At 42.4% G+C, this 17,817-nt stretch overlaps 1 protein-coding gene and 1 long non-coding RNA gene across 3 annotated transcripts in view; one reads left to right on the forward strand and one right to left on the reverse strand.

Moving 5' to 3' along the window:
• LOC121685931 (interleukin-1 receptor accessory protein-like 1-B) overlaps nt 1–17,817 on the reverse strand; it is a 65,511-nt gene that overhangs the window by 21,079 nt on the left and 26,615 nt on the right. For both annotated transcript variants that reach the window (XM_042066806.1, XM_042066807.1), the window contains exons 3-7: nt 10,107–10,185; nt 3,283–3,342; nt 2,761–2,959; nt 909–1,056; nt 412–559 (exon numbers count right to left, since the gene is read on the reverse strand). In XM_042066806.1, the coding sequence (XP_041922740.1) occupies nt 412–559; nt 909–1,056; nt 2,761–2,959; nt 3,283–3,342; nt 10,107–10,185 (634 nt within the window). The remainder of the gene's footprint in view (nt 1–411; nt 560–908; nt 1,057–2,760; nt 2,960–3,282; nt 3,343–10,106; nt 10,186–17,817) is intronic.
• Nucleotides 242–16,862, forward strand: LOC121686431. The gene is made up of 3 exons (XR_006023954.1): nt 242–345; nt 10,061–10,071; nt 16,851–16,862. It is a non-coding gene; the product is annotated as an uncharacterized LOC121686431 (long non-coding RNA).

Raw genomic sequence — 17,817 nt, forward strand, 5'->3', positions numbered from 1 at the left:
CGCCCTGTGTGTTGAGCCAACTGCTTTAAGCAACCTGTGGTAGCATCATACTATTTCGCTAACATAAGCTTTGCAAATAAACTCATATTTTGGTTACAATGATGGGGTTATCCGATTGTAAATTGTCTATCTGTCAGTAATGTTTTGAAATTAATAAGCACGAATGCATGGGCGTACAAATAGCAGTCGCTTTGAAAATAAAAGCAACGATATTGATTTGCGTGCATTATCTCTGCTAGGCTCTTGACTACTGTTTATTCACGGACCTTACGCGGGCCAGTCAGGGAAAGCCCACGGGCCGGATGTGGCCCGCGGGCCGTATGTTGCCCATGTCTGGTTTAGCTGGTGTAGTTTAGCTGGTGTAGTTTAGCTGTTTTGGTTTAGCTGTTGTGGTTTACTGTCTGAGTTTACCCTCGATGGAGACCTGGGTGGCGCTGGCGGAGATGTAGTTGTGTTCCTCCAGGCTGAAGTGGAGCAGGCAGGTGTAGTTCCCTTTGTCATCAATCGACACCCGAGGGAACTTCAGGATCCTCTCAGACCTGTTCAAAGGTGTACAGTCCTACATCACACACACACACACACACACACACACACACACACACACACACACGAATAGTTCAACTTCTGCATTCAACTTCTGTATTGATATTGTATACTTGGTATTCATTCTCTAAAACCACTTTAAATTAGACATTCAAAGCCAACAACTCTCAAAGCCATCCTATAAGTGTTCAGCAAATGGTACAGGAATCAATATGGGAATGGGAATCGCATCGATAAGCAGACTCGACAATGGCATCAATATCAATAATTTCTTAACGATGCCCATTTCTCCGAAACTCCATTGTTCCGACCTCTCAATAATCTGAAAATTTCCCTTGTGATGAGTAGGTTAGCGCCGTATCTACCTTTAGCCAGGTGATGAGTAGGTTAGCGCCGTATCTGAAGATGTGGTCTTGTCCGCAGTCCAGTCTTTGAAACTGATTCAGCTTCAGGTATACTAGTCCCCTGTGGCCACTGCCCACTCGCAAGCTCACACGCCACGGTTCAGCATCACTGTACACACACACACACACACACAGACTTGAGCATACAATGCGTACAAATTCTTTGTTACTGAACTTAAGTAGCCTTTACATGTATCTGTATTTTTCTGGCAACGTATTACATGTCTATTAAGAACAGTGGAGTGTCGCTAGCTTGCAAGCTTGCTAACATGTCTATTAAGAACAAGGGAGTGTAGCTAGCTTGCTAACTTGCTAACGTGCCTATTGAGAACAGAGGAGTGTCGCTAGCTTTCTAACTTGCTAACATGTCTATTGAGAACAGGGGAGTGTAGCTAGCTTGCTAACTTGCTAACATGTCTATTGAGAACAGGGGAGTGTAGCTAGCTTGCTAACATGTCTATTGAGAACAGAGGAGTGTGACTAGCTTGCTAACTTGCTAACGTGCCTATTGAGGACAGAGGAGTGTCGCTAGCTTTCTAACTTGCTAACATGTCTATTGAGAACAGAGGAGTGTAGCTAGCTTGCTAACTTGCTAACATGCCTATTGAGGACAGAGGAGTGTCGCTAGCTTTCTAACTTGCTAACATGTCTATTGAGAACAGAGGAGTGTAGCTAGCTTGCTAACTTGCTAACATGTCTATTGAGAACAGAGGAGTGTGACTAGCTTGCTAACTTGCTAACGTGCCTATTGAGGACAGAGGAGTGTAGCTAGCTTGCAAGCTCGCTAACGTGCCTATTGAGAACAGGGGAGTGTAGCTAGCTTGCTAACTTGCTAACGTGCCTGTTAAGAACAGGGGAGTGTAGCTAGTTTGCAAGCTTGCTAACTCGCCAACGTCACATATTACACAACATTTCAGACGTACAGAAAAGGCACAGTGTCTATCTAACTTTCACAAAATCGAAGCATTAAAAGGCCAAACAAATGATGTTTCTGCAAACACTACCGTCTTGGACCATCTAGCCTACAGAAGTCCGGTAGCTGGTAGCTGGAAGCTGCAACTAGTGGTCATGTAAATTTCAGGGCGTTCCAAAGGTGCAGACCAGAGTGAAATAAGGTGCAGACACCAAGTTGTCGTCATCTATTATCTATTATTATACCATGGTCTAGGTTGAAAAGGGTGTCGTTTAAAAAATGATATACTACACCTCCGCTTCGCGTCGGACGGTTCACGCCTCCGGGTCGTCCATTTATTTCTGATAATGGACACCTCGTCGGGCATTATCCCTTACCTATCATCTATTGCTTTTCTTGTGATTCACCTGGATTACAGCGGCAGTTTGAACTTGTTGTGATTCACCTGGTTTGTATGTTTATCTTACATACCTGCCGTTATTACTATGCCAAGATAAACTCAGTTTTGCATTCTATCCCCCTTGAGCAGAAATATCTGCACTTTTCAAAACAGGTCTATCCTTTCCTTACATGCATTTGAGGCATTATAGTTGCAAATTATTTTGATTATTTTTTATTTTCCATCGTTGCACTCTCCAGACATGAAGACCAATATCAACCTTAATGGTTACGTGACAATGTTTGTGCATGTGAGATGTGTGTCTGAGTGTGATCTTCATACCAAGTGTGATCTCTTTGTGTGTGTGGTGAGAAAGAGATGTGTGAGTGTGTGTGAAAGAGATGTGTGTGTGTGTGTGTGTGTGAGTGTGTGAACGAGATGTGTGTGTGTGTGTATGTATGTCCGAGTGTGTGTGTGAGTGTGTGAACGAGATGTGTGTGTGTGTGTGTGTGTGTCCGTACCTCCTCTCACACACGTAGATGCCGCTGTGGGAGGAGTCAGCAGGTAGGAACCACAGAGCTCCGCCCCTCACCTTCACCCCGGCAACGGCCGTATCCAAGGGCGGAGCCTCTCGTCTCCAGGTGACATTCTGACTTCCATCAGCGTCATCGCAAGGAAGAGCAATCACATGACCCACAGAGGTGTAGTAGTCTTCATCAGCTGCACACACACACACACACACACACACACAGCGTCATCACAAGGAAGAGCGATCACATGACCAACAGAGGTATAGTAGTCTTCATCAGCTGAACACACACACACACACACACACACACAGCGTCATCACAAGGAAGAGCGATCACATGACCAACAGAGGTATAGTAGTCTTCATCAGCTGAACACACACACACACACACACACACAAACACACACACACACACACACAGCGTCATCACAAGGAAGAGAGATCACATGGCCAACAGAGGTATAGTAGTCTTCATCAGCTGAACACACACACACACACACACATTTTTACTCACTCTCTGGTGTGTGTGTGCTGGCACTGATGGTGGCAGGTTGAAAGGTGGGGGCAGCTTCTCCTGATGAAGACAAACAGAACTGAAGCATTGTGGGTAATGAATTGTTTTCCATCAGTTTAAAACACACTTGTTTTCCAACTCCCACATAGTGCTGTTTATATAATGCAGGTCTATAATCTCCACATAGTGCTGTTTATATAATGCAGATCTATACTCTCATGCTGTTTATATAATGCAGATCTATACTCTCCACATAGTGCTGTTTATAAAATGCAGATCTATACTCTCCACATAGTGCTGTTTATATAATGCAGATCTATAATCTCATGCTGTTTATATAATGCAGATCTATACTCTCATGCTGTTTATATAATGCAGATCTATACTCTCCACATAGTGCTGTTTATATAATGCAGATCTATACTCTCCACATAGTGCTGTTTATATAATGCAGATCTATACTCTCATGCTGTTTGTATAATGCAGATCTATACTATCATGCTGTTTATATAATGCAGATCTATAATCTCCACATAGTGCTGTTTATATAATGCAGATCTATAATCTCATGCTGTTTATATAATGCAGATCTATACTCTCATGCTGTTTATATAATGCAGATCTATACTCTCCACATAGTGCTGTTTATATAATGCAGATCTATACTCTCCACATAGTGCTGTTTATATAATGCAGATCTATACTCTCATGCTGTTTGTATAATGCAGATCTATACTATCATGCTGTTTATATAATGCAGATCTATAATCTCCACATAGTGCTGTTTATATAATGCAGGTCTATAATCTCATGCTGTTTATATAATGCAGATCTATAATCTCCACATAGTGCTGTTTATATAATGAAGATCTATAATCTCATGCTGTTTATATAATGCAGATCTATACTCTCCACATAGTGCTGTTTATATAATGCAGATCTATAATCTCATGCTGTTTATATAATGCAGGTCTATAATCTCATGCTGTTTATATAATGCAGATCTATAATCTCTAGGGATGCACGATTTATCGGCGGCCGATATATTATTAGCCGATAAGTGAAAAAATTAAAATATTATTATCAGTCCGATAACAGAATTCTGGCCGATAATTTGCGCCGATATTTTTTAAAGTCCTAATTTAGGCCTACGTAAGGTCCGTCTGGCTACACTGAGCTAGCCTACTTGAGCTTGGTTGGCTATACTTTTTCCTCAATATAATGTCAGCGGTGTGAATGTATTTCACCACTCTAACCAAATCTGTGGATATGCGTTCATTTGGGAATCTGTGCATCTCAAAATCCTCTCGTGAATGATCCGCCATTTAACCTTAACAGAGCGGAGCTCAGCCCTATCTAGAACCGTCTTGTGCTGGTGTGTTTGCACTTTACCGCGCTGGTTGGGGAAACAAATAAACAAACTCGTTAGTGGGATGAGTACATAAGTAGGCCTAGTTCTAAGTTGTGTTTTAGTATTATATTTGCATTACTTTAGCTTGGGTTTTGTATTATTACCTAGAAATATGCTAACCATTCGTGTTTCAGTTCCAGACAGGTCATCATAATAAGTTATTAAAACCTTCGGGGCTAACGCCTTTCATTTCTGCTGCAGCATGTCGTGCGCAACAGAGTAGAGGGACATAAGATACAGCCTGAGGAGTTGCAGCTTTATCAGTTACCCGCAGTTGAAACTAAACCTAAGTTTCCCTCACAAACTCTGATTTGGTTGCTATACTGTAGCTTATTCCAAGCTGAGCCGTTTATGAGCGTTTAGTCCTAAATGAAAACGATTCAAACTCTCTAGCCACTCACTCGCAATTCACTGACATCAGGTTCACTTAAAGGAGCCACACATACTGTAGGGCTAGGCTACTGTTATGTTGTTGACTGCCGTACTATTGAGGACTATTATGAGTTCTGTCCATCATTTGGTGGTAGGTAAAATTACTGCAATAAAATTATGCTTATTAAATGCTTTCCCCAAATCACTTTTCACAATTTTTTTTCAAGAGTAATATTATCGGTTATCGTATCGGTATCGGCCACAACAAACCAATAAATATCGGTTATCGTTATCGGCCCTAAAATTCCATATCGGTGCATCTCTAAATTAATCTCATGCTGTTTATATAATGCAGATCTATACTCTCCACATAGTGCTGTTTATATAATGCAGATCTATACTCTCCACATAGTGCTGTTTATATAATGCAGATCTATAATCTCATGCTGTTTATATAATGCAGATCTATAATCTCCACATAGTGCTGTTTATTTAATGCAGATCTATAATCTCCACATAGTGCTGTTTATATAATGCAGATCTATACTCATGCTGTTTATATAATGCAGATCTATAATCTCCACATAGTGCTGTTTATATAATGCAGATCTATACTCATACTGTTTATATAATGCAGATCTATAATCTCCACATAGTGCTGTTTATATAATGTTCCAATGTCATATTCGTAAAGGCTTAGTCGCATTTCAAAGGGCGTGAGGGTTTGATTACACACTTACCGAGCCCTTTCCATGAGTCTGCATCACAGCAGACTTCACCAAAGGGAATTACCCACAGTTCAAAGGGAATTACCCACAGTTCAAAGCATTGTGACATTTATCGCAGAGACCATAGGGAAATCCCAAAATTACAAAGGTAAACAACTGCACGATACACAAGCAGCTTGTAAAAGAAGAGTTTGAAAGAATGTGGAATCAGGCAGGCATTTCCTGTGCCTTGGCCATGTGAAAAGCAACAAATTTAAAATGAAAATTCCCAAACCGGCAAGTAACAGCAACATCTTTGTTATTAAACATGACCAAGGTAACATGTGATGTTGTGATGTGCTGTCCCAAACCCATTCATACCTATCTGAGCCCACGTGGCCTCACACACTCACTCACTTAGCACCTGAGATCAATTAAGTCTGTGAGTCTTTAGTCCTTAATCCTCAGGGCTCACTTTAGTCCTTCATCCTCAGGGCTCACTTTAGTCCTTAATCCTCAGGGCTCACTTTGGGATTGACCCATATTATACATATCTGTCTATACATTTAGATAAATTAATGAAAAATTAATTAAAAAGTTGTTCATGTTTTTAATCGCTTGACAGCCCTCAAGAGATCTAATTACATTAGTTCTAGTATATATCTAATTACATTACAGTAGTTATAGTATACAATTAGTATATACGTGTTGGCAGCATGTTGTGGTTAGAGTGTCACTGCTGCCCCCCACTGGTCTGTCTCGGTAGGGCTGTTGATTGTACATGCTTAACTCTGCAGCCCACGTAGCCTGATCTGACCTGTGAGATGCATGCAGCCCATGTGGGCTGATCTGGCCTGTGAGATGCATGCAGTTCATGTGGCTGCAGCTCTAAATAGGGAAGCTGCTGCTGCTTTCAGATCCTGTGGATGCGCTTCCTCTTGAGTTCAGTTGGAGGGGAAAAGGAAATGGAGTCAAATGGGAAAATGAATGTATGGCCCATCACTAGTGAACGTATGGCCCATCACTAGTGAATGTATGGCCCATCACTAGTGAACGTATGGCCCATCACTAGTGAACGTATGGCCCATCACTAAATGGAAAAGTGAACGTATGGCCCATCACTAAATGGAAAAGTGAACGTATGGCCCATCACTAGTGAACGTATGGCCCATCACTAGTGAACGTATGGCCCATCACTAAATGGAAAAGTGAACGTATGGCCCATCACTAAATGGAAAAGTGAACGTATGGCCCATCACTAGTGAACGTATGGCCCATCACTAGTGAACGTATGGCCCATCACTAAATGGAAAAGTGAACGTATGGCCCATCACTAAATGGAAAAGTGAATGTATGGCCCATCACTAGTGAACGTATGGCCCATCACTAAATGGAAAAGTGAATGTATGGCCCATCACTAGTGAACGTATGGCCCATCACTAGTGAATGTATGGCCCATCACTAAATGGAAAAGTGAATGTATGGCCCATCACTAGTGAATGTATGGCCCATCACTAAATGGAAAAGTGAATGTATGGCCCATCACTAAATGGAAAAGTGAACGTATGGCCCATCACTAGTGAATGTATGGCCCATCACTAAATGGAAAAGTGAATGTATGGCCCATCACTAGTGAACGTATGGCCCATCACTAAATGGAAAAGTGAACGTATGGCCCATCACTAAATGGAAAAGTGAACGTATGGCCCATCACTAGTGAATGTATGGCCCATCACTAGTGAACGTATGGCCCATCACTAAATGGAAAAGTGAATGTATGGCCCATCACTAAATGGAAAAGTGAATGTATGGCCCATCACTAGTGAATGTATGGCCCATCACTAAATGGAAAAGTGAATGTATGGCCCATCACTAGTGAATGTATTGCCCATCACTAGTGAATGTATGGCCCATCACTAGTGAACGTATGGCCCATCACTAAATGGAAAAGTGAATGTATGGCCCATCACTAAATGGAAAAGTGAATGTATGGCCCATCACTAGTGAATGTATGGCCCATCGCTAGTGAATGTATGGCCCATCACTAGTGAACGTATGGCCCATCACTAAATGGAAAAGTGAATGTATGGCCCATCACTAGTGAACGTATGGCCCATCACTAAATGGAAAAGTGAATGTATGGCCCATCACTAGTGAATGTATGGCCCATCACTAGTGAACGTATGGCCCATCACTAAATGGAAAAGTGAATGTATGGCCCATCACTAGTGAACGTATGGCCCATCACTAAATGGGAAAGTGAATGTATGGCCCATCACTAGTGAACGTATGGCCCATCACTAGTGAATGTATGGCCCATCACTAGTGAACGTATGGCCCATCACTAAATGGAAAAGTGAATGTATGGCCCATCACTAGTGAACGTATGGCCCATCACTAGTGAATGTATGGCCCATCACTAAATGGAAAAGTGAATGTATGGCCCATCACTAGTGAACGTATGGCCCATCACTAAATGGGAAAGTGAACGTATGGCCCATCACTAGTGAACGTATGGCCCATCACTAGTGAATGTATGGCCCATCACTAAATTGAAAAGTGAATGTATGGCCCATCACTAAATGGAAAAGTGAACGTATGGCCCATCACTAGTGAATGTATGGCCCATCACTAAATGGAAAAGTGAATGTATGGCCCATCACTAATGAATGTATGGCCCATCACTAGTAAATGTATGGCCCATCACTAAATCACTCCAGTGGATCCTTCCTGGTTCACTTTGGCAGCTCAGATTAAATTATTGTTGGCAGTAGTGGACTTTACAGGTAGTGTTTAGATTAAATACATTACTCTAATTACTTACGAGTCATGTTTAGAAGAAATAAATGACTCTAATAAACTCTACACAAGACTAAACCAAATATGGCTGAAATATATAGGCCATCATGATCATTTTGCCAACAGTGACGCAGAACCATGGATTTTTTCCATTTATAACATGTTTTGTTTATAACTTAAACCAACATTGAGTTAAAATGTTGACTAAATTATTTAGTATACTCCTACTTGATGATAATATATAAACTGCCCCCTAACAGTCCTCTGGGCCTATGTACAAAATAGTGAATCATGTGATAGGCCTACTGATATTGATGCTGATTGAAGAGGTTGCAACTTGAAGGTTGTTGATATTTCAGTTCCAAAGAGAATCAAATTACATCGATTCCTCTCCTCCCAAAGTAACACTGTAGGTCCTACACCTCTCCTCCTAGAATCAATGGTAGGCTCTAACTTTATGCTACTGTGCCAGGATTGTGTAGGCTACAACACTAGTTTTACAAGCGCAAACACTAAATGGAGAGCTAGGACTAAAATGCAGACTGCGCCTTTAAATAGGCGACTTTTTATCTATCAGCACAATGGTACAGTAGGCTATTTCCACTAAATATTCAGCTCAATATTATGTGCAAGACAAATGTGCAAGACTAGCATGCCAAAGCTTTGATCTCTTAGCACAGTCACCATAACGTTACGTTTTCTCATGGTGAGATGGCAACCCGAAATACATGGCATAACATGACATGGAGAGCAAGGTTAACGGAGGTGAACGGCTGGATAAACGCGAAATGACAATGTGTTAACTAAACAATTTAGTAGGCCTAAGGTAGACAGGCTTTGTGGTTAAAACTATGAAAACCTGTAACGTTACGATAGTTTGTCACAGCTAACTTCAAGCACAGCTTAGGCCTACACGCGCAGAAAATCAATATCAGCATCACGAGATTCATTATCGGAAAATCCTGACAGCGAACCCGATGCAAAGCCAAAACGAGAAAAAAACAACTTCATACATGATGTTTTTAAATCAATGTGTTGACCTTTACCGTTTCATGGCTTCTGCTGAGAAACTAGTTCGCCACACACACTGGACTTGAATCAAGCTTCTTCAGAACGCAGCTGATCAACCCGTCTACTTTCACTTTCAATGAAATCCACTAGTAAACGGAATACACTAGACTACTTGCGGCGTGATATTCGGAAAGATGTGAAGCACAAAACCCGTTGTCATTGTCAGCGGCCTGTTATAGCCTACATCACAATGGCCTGTGTTATACAGAAATATAGCCTACCTCTGACCGACAGAACCCCCTGTGTTATACAGAAATATAGCCTACCTCTGACCGACAGAACCCCCTGTGTTATACAGAAATATAGCCTACCTCTGACTGACAGACCCCCCCCCCCCCCAAAAAAAAACCTCAGCAGATCTATACGAATTGTGTGGGTCTCATTTTCAGGTCGAAAAAAATGGAATTCCGTTTAACAGAAAAGGTGTGTGTGTGTGTGTGTGTGTAACCTGCAAGAGAGCATACCTTTAGTGTTGGGATGGTCAACCAGCAGCAGCAGCAGTCCCACACACACACACATCCATCGCCATGCCATAACACACACCTGGAAGAGATCACATACACATCCATCACACACTCAATCTTTTATGTGTGTGTGTGTGCTTGTGTCATTTCCTAGTGCTTTCAGGGACACCAAAGGTTATGCATGAAAAGCAACTTTATGTGTGTATGTGTGTGTGTGGTGTGAGTGTGTGTGTGTGTGTGAAAAAGAGAGTACTCAGCACTTTTCTGTTCCGCTCATTCCCCCAACCACCTCCCCCATGACACACACACACACACACACTCCAATGCAACCGTTTCATTCTTTTCAACAAGCAGAAATGATATGTTTTGCTTGAAGTTGCAATCTGTCACACACACACACACAAATACACTAACACACAGACACACTCACACTTTTCTCACACACACACACACACACACAGCCACTCACACTTTCACACACACACACACACACACACACACACACACAGAGACACTAACACACACACACACACTCCAATGCAACTGTTTCATTCTTTTTATCAAACAGAAATTATACATCCGGACTGTTTCCAATTTGCAATCTGTCACACACACACACACATTGCTATATGACAGGAAGTGCACGCACGCACACACACACACACACACTCACACACAGCCAGTCGCACTTTCTCTCTCTCACACACACACACACACAGACAATAACACACAGAATCACACACACACACAAGCACACACACACACTCACACACACACACATAGCCTGTCTACTGAGCACACAGCACTCAAAGAATCATCCTCCATGGGGTTAGTTCATAACGCCAACATGGCTGCGGTCTAGCTTACACATACTGTAGGAACATAGCTGACCTGTATGCATAAAGCATCAACAGACAAACATGAAACTTAGCCACACATGACAGTATCCTGCCCTGTATGCCTCCCCATTCACTTGAATAGGAACATAGCTGCCCTGTATGCCTCTCCATTCACTTGAATAGGAACATAGCTGCCCTGTATGCTGCCCCATTCACTTGAATAGGAACATAGCTGCCCTGTATGCCTCTCCATTCACTTGAATAGGAACATAGCTGCCCTGTATGCTGCCCCATTCACTTGAATAGGAACATAGCTGCCCTGCATGCTGCCCCATTCACTTGAATAGGAACATAGCTGCCCTGTATGCTGCCCCATTCACTTGAATAGGTACATAGCTGCCCTGCATGCCTCATTCACTTGAATAGGTACATAGCTGCCCTGCATGCCTCATTCACTTGAATAGGAACATAGCTGCCCTGTATGCCTGCTTAGACCAAAGTAACACAACTTGAAGCTTTTGTTACTATACCTTAAACACAGTGTAACCATACCTTAAACACAGTGTATCCATACCTTAAACAAAAGCGCTGCTTTGCACCTTAGTTGCAATTCTGCAACAGACTTGCTCCTGCACACTACACACTATTACATACATAAGACACTTTGCTCATAAGGAGGTGGTCGAAGAGGCCATGCACGGAACAATATTTCAGATGATATTAGAGAAACTTTGGTGGATCATGTGATAAATCATGGCCTGACAATGAGGGAAGCTGGGCAGAGAGTCCACCACATCTAAGCCTGTTTTACAGTAGTGTGATTTTGTTTTCATTTTTGTTTTTTATCAAAACCTTTGTTGGAAAAAAAACATACTGTAACAAAAACTATAAGTGTTACATTGAGCGTCACAGAATTCTAAGTGTCACAGAATGCTAACTGATAAACTGAATGCTGAGTGTCACAGAATGCTAAGTGTCACAGAATGCTAACTGATAAACTGAATGCTGAGTGTCACAGAATGCTAAGTGTCACAGAATGCTAACTGATAAACTGAATGCTGAGTGTCACAGAATGCTAAGTGTCACAGAATGCTAACTGATAAACTGAATGCTGAGTGTCACAGAATGCTAACTGATAAACTGAATAAAAGCAGTGAAAATGAAAGACTGCAGTGTTTTAAATAAAGTACACTAGTGTGTTGCTGCTAATCTGAAAGTGTATTCATATGATGCAAGTGTGTATCATTGTGTCATCAGAGTGACATTTTGACAAAGGATTGTTAGGTTTTTATAGCAGAGTTTCAATTCGTCATAGATGTGAATGGTTTATTTCCCAGTGTTGTGTCTTGTGTGGTTGTGTGTAAAGTTTCTTGAATTTCCCCTTGGGGATCAAAAACTGTAGTTTAATGTATTATGTGTATGTGATTACACTACATAAAGATATACATTACATAAATAAATATGACCCCCCCCCCCCCCATGATATCCAAGTTAAGTAACTAATCCTATCCATCACTACAATCTAGCTATGTAAAATTAAACAATATACATCCCCATGAGATCCTCATGTGCTGTAATGCTTGATCCCCCATGGCATCATCATGTGCTGGAATGCTTGATCCCCCATGACATCATCATGTGCTGTAATGCTTGATCCCCCATGACATCATCATGTGCTGTAATGCTTGATCCCCCATGACATCATCATGTGCTGTAATGCTTGATCCCCCATGAGATCCTCATGTGCTGTAATGCTTGATCCCCCATGAGATCATCATGAGATCCTCATGTGCTGTAATGCTTGATCAATGTTCCAAACAAAGTAGCAAAACAACCAGGCGAGTTAACAAACAAACAAATGAGCTTGCCAGGACATCTGGGGAAAATAGCAGACGGGATGTTACAGCAGAGATGAGCTGCACTCTCTCTCACAACATGCTGTGAATGAATTTCTTCAATTTCCCCTTGGGGATCAATAAAGAATCTATCTATCTATCTATCTATCTATCTATCTATCTATCTATCTATCTATCTATCTCGCCGACGTTTTGGGACATGAAAATAGGGTCAAGGTTGGGAAGTGTGTGTGTGTCTCTGTGTGTGTGTGTGTGTGTGTTGGGAACCCTTGTGCTCTGTGTGTGAGTGTGTGTGTGTGTGTGTGTGTGTGTGTGTGTGTGTGTCTGTGTGAGTGTGTGTGTGTGTGTGCGTGTGCGTGTGTGTGTGGTTTTTAATTGACAACGTGCTTTGGCTTGCTTTCCATGATGTTCTAGCCCTGAAACCCCCCTATAGGAAAACAATATGCTGATTTAGCATGAAGTGCAGCTGTGGAAACTTCAGCTGGTTTCACAATGCAACGTGTCCCACATACTGTGTGTGTGTTGTGTGTGTGTGTGTGTGTGTATGCGTGTGTGTGTGTGTGTGTGTGTGTGTGTGTGTGTGTGTGTGTGTAGCCCAAGTAAACCTGCCAACGCCCACCACATCCTGAAGATGTAGGGCAGATTGTGACCACAAGAGGGCGCTGTTTCCTGTCTCCTGTTTCCTGTTTCCTGTCCTGTTTCCCCCCCTCTCCTCTCAGCTTAACCTGTGTCTACTGGCCTTGCAGAACATGAAGAACACATGAGTGTGTCCAAGACACACATACAATCACACACACACACACACACACACAAACACACATCACACACACACACTCACTCACACACACACACACACACACACACATCACACACACACTCACACACACACACACGCACACACATACACACTAGAGCCCAACCAATATGGGATTTTAAAGACCAATACCGATAAATCAGTGATATTCAATTTTATGTAATACAATGTAAAAAATGTAGCCAACGAGGTGATAAAATCATCCAGGTGGGACATTGTGTTTAAATTGGCCTAACTATCTGGTACTTTAATGGACTTTGTGTGTGTGTGTGTGTGTGTGTGAACAATAAAATATGAAATAATTATTATGAATAATTAGTGTCAGGTCTCCGTTGTTATCTGTGACCACCAGCATTGCCACAATCACCTTCATGGCATTTACTTTACTATGTTTCATACACACCATTAACAGTACACAATAGTGTGTGTGTGTGTGTGTGTGTGTGTGGGCACTCCTGATACGTGCTCCTCTGACGTGATATGTGTGTGATATATGTGTGTGTGTGTGGTAGGAGTGTCACGATTCTCCAAATCCTCGATTCGATGCAATTTTCGATTTTAAAGTCAGAATTCGATTCTCGATCTTTTTTTTAATATTACTATTAATGCATTCCATATATGTTATTTACTCTTTTTGGCCTTTTCCTTTTCTGTTTCGGGGGCTTTTATTTTGAAAGCGCTTTTTATTTTGAAACCGTTCCAACCGCGAGGTTGTAATGTAAACAGAACCAACATTAGGCTAAAACAGAGACGTGAACATAGTGAAATGAAACAACACAGAATGATAATTAGATTGTTTCAGCACACTCCGAAGAGACCCAAGGTTAGTGTTCATGGAATATGTACTTATCAATGTGCATTTTAAGCCTTAAAGTAACTTTGGACTGTAACTAGATCATCTTTTCACTTGCTAGTTGAGTAGGCCAAGTTAGTGTTAATTGACGTGAATGAACGACAAAATACTTCCACACCGGTGATTTCAGAATAGCAAGAGGGGCTTTGATTTCGGTAGGTTGATGTGTATTTTAACTGGCTGCAGCCTAAAACTAGAGGAGTTGACGCTGCAGTTCAGCACGTGCGTGTGTGTTTGTGTGTCTTGGCATACATGCTGGATGTGACATTGGGGGTGTGGCTGCATCGTCGATTCTACTTTTAAGTTCGAAGTTCGAGGTTGAGATGTAATTTCGATCGATTTCGATATAAATTCGAAATCGTGACACCCTTAGTGTGTAGGCTCTTTCCTGATACGTGCTTCTGATGTGATATTTGTTTGATATGTGTGTGTGTGTGTGTAGGCACTCCTGATATGTGCTCCTCTGACGTGTGTGTGTGTGTGTCTGTTGGCTCTTTCCTGATACGTGCTCCTCTGACGTGTGTGATGTGTGTGTGCGTGTGTGTGTTGGCTCTTTCCTGATACGTGCTCCTCTGACGTGATATGTGTGTGTGTGTGTGTGCAGTGCGACGCTCTCTGCAAAACAGTCACAGATCAGAAAGAAGACAAAAGGTGTTTCTTGCTCAGACACGTTTCCAACACACTGAAGGGGCGTTACACCAAAACACCCTGTACGCCAAAACACCCTGTACGCAGGAGTTTGGCCAGTTTGTGCACTCTAACGTGTGTGTGTGTGTGTATGTGTGTGTGTGTGTGTGTATGTGTACACAGCTATGTGTGTGTGTGTGTGTGTGTGTGGGGGCCCTGCACTCTAACGTGTGTGTGTGTGTGTGTGTGTGGGCCCTGCACTCTAACAGACTACAGAGAGACTGAGTAAAGTCTCCTCCTACCACACAATTCTGTAACACACTCACACACACACTCACCGGGGGGCTACACCAGGTGCAAACAGTCACACACATTCACAAATACACTCTCACACACACAAACACACATTCACAAATACACTCACAGACACACAAACACACACACACACTCACAAACACACACACATTCACAAATACACTCACACACACACACACATTCACAAACACACACACACACACACACACATTCAGGCACGTGGGGAGAACCTCTCTGTGCCAGAGCCTCCGGAATGTGCTGTCCAAAAGGTCCATCTTTCTCCATCTCTCTCTCTCTCCCTCTCCATCTCTCTTTCCCTCTCCATCTCTCTCTCTCTCTCCATCTCTCCCTCTCCATCTCTCTCTCCCTCTCCATCTCTCTCTCCCTCTCCATCTCTCTTTCCCTCTCCATCTCTCTCTCTCTCTCCCTCTCCATCTCTCTCTCCCTCTCCATCTCTCTCTCTCTCCCTCTCAATCTCTCTCTCCCTCTCAATCTCTCTCTCCCTCTCCTTCTCTCTCTCTCTCTCTCCCTCTCCATCTCTCTCTCCTTCTCTCTCTCTCCCCCTCTCCATCTCTCTCTCTCTCTCTCCCTCTCCATCTCTCTCTCTCCCTCTCCTTCTCTCTCTCTCTCTCTTTCCCTCTCCATCTCTCTCCTTCTCTCTCTCTCCCCCTCTCCATCTCTCTCTCTCTCTCCCTCTCCATCTCTCTCTCCCTCTCCTTCTCTCTCTCTCTCTCTCCCTCTCCATCTCTCTCTCCTTCTCTCTCTCTCTCTCCCTCTCTCTCTCTCCCTCTCCATCTCTCTCTCTCTCTCCCTCTCCTTCTCTCTCTCCTTCTCTCTCTCTCTCTCTCCCTCTCCATCTCTCCTTCTCTCTCTCCTTCTCTCTCTCTCTCTCCCTCTCCATCTCTCTCTCTCCCTCTCAATCTCTCTCCTTCTCTCTCTCTCCCTCTCCTTCTCTCTCTCTCTCTCTCCCTCTCCATCTCTCTCTCTCCCTCTCCATCTCTCTCTCTCCTTCTCTCTCTCTCCCTCTCCATCTCTCTCTCCTTCTCTCTCTCTCTCTCTCTCTCTCCCTCTCCATCTCTCTCTCTCTCCATCTCAAATTCAATTCAAATTCAAATGGTGCTTTATTGGCATGACAAATATGACACTTGTATTGCCAAAGCAATTGTTACATAAAAGTACAGTATCAGGATCTAAGCAATTATACAGGTACAAGGGATAGGGGTACATGGACAAAGTGTAAAGAACATATATATATATTTTTTTTTTTTTTTTTTTTTTTTGTCTGTGTCTGAGTACAACATATTGAGTTTTAGTTCTGAGTGACTCAACATAGGCAACAAACTTACAGACATACAATACATCAGGGCACAAATCTAAAGTGGACTGAGTAGAAACTTCAAGTATGGTACAGTATATACAACATGAGGGGACTGTGTTGAGTTAGTGTATGTGGCTGTGGCTGTGAGAGAGGGGTGCGTGTGTGTGTGTGTGTCTGTGTGTGTCACATGTACATGCATACAAAAATCACTCAGTGTCTCTCAGCTGGTGACAGGCAAGGACATATTGGGCAGCAGTAATACAGCTGTCTGTGTCTTCTCCCAATAGGTATAGTATTTTATTCGGGTTTGGTAGGTCATAGAAATTAGGGATTTTTTCTTTCATTTTTGGGAAGTATTTATTGCGAATTGATTCAAATTTTGGGCATTCAGTTAAAAAGTGTAATTCAGTTTCAACAACATCATCTCTGCACTGCTGGCATAGACGCTCGTCTTTTGGAAGCCATGTCTTTTTGTGTCTTCCTGTTTCTATGGCTAAACGGTGTTCACTGAGTCTGTATTTCGTTAGTGTGCATCTCAAATTTGTCTCTTTTATTTTTGTTAGGTAATGTGCAAGTGTATATTTCCTGTTTAGAGTCAGATAGCATTGCATTTTGCTTTGGGATTGTGTTTTAGATTGCCAATATTCGTCATAAATGTCTTTTAGGTTTTGGGGGGTTTGGTTAATCCAAACATTTTGTGTGGATGTGGCCTGGTATTTGGCCTTTAAAGTGTTGGATGTCTCTGGAGGAGGGTGACTGAAGACCAGGTTGGTAGGGGAGTTATCTTTGCTCAACTCTTGGTGTTTCAGGGCTTTATAGTGGAATGAGTTTGGGTCACTCAGACATACATGTTTGATGAACTTGTTTGCCCTTTTCTGAATTTTTATCAGCAGAGGGTATTGGCCTAGTTCTGCCCTACATGCGTTATTAGTTGTGTGCCGGTGGACTTTTAGAATGGCTTTACAAAATTCAGTATGCAGGATCTCAACTGGGTGTTTTTCCCATTTATCTAGGTCCTGATTTCCAAGTGGGCCCCACACTTCACTGCCGTAAAGGGCAATTGGTTCTATTACTGATGAGAACAGTTTT

This window comes from Alosa sapidissima, chromosome 2 (genome assembly GCF_018492685.1).
Source record: "Alosa sapidissima isolate fAloSap1 chromosome 2, fAloSap1.pri, whole genome shotgun sequence".
In the NCBI taxonomy this organism is placed as follows: domain Eukaryota; kingdom Metazoa; phylum Chordata; class Actinopteri; order Clupeiformes; family Clupeidae; genus Alosa; species Alosa sapidissima.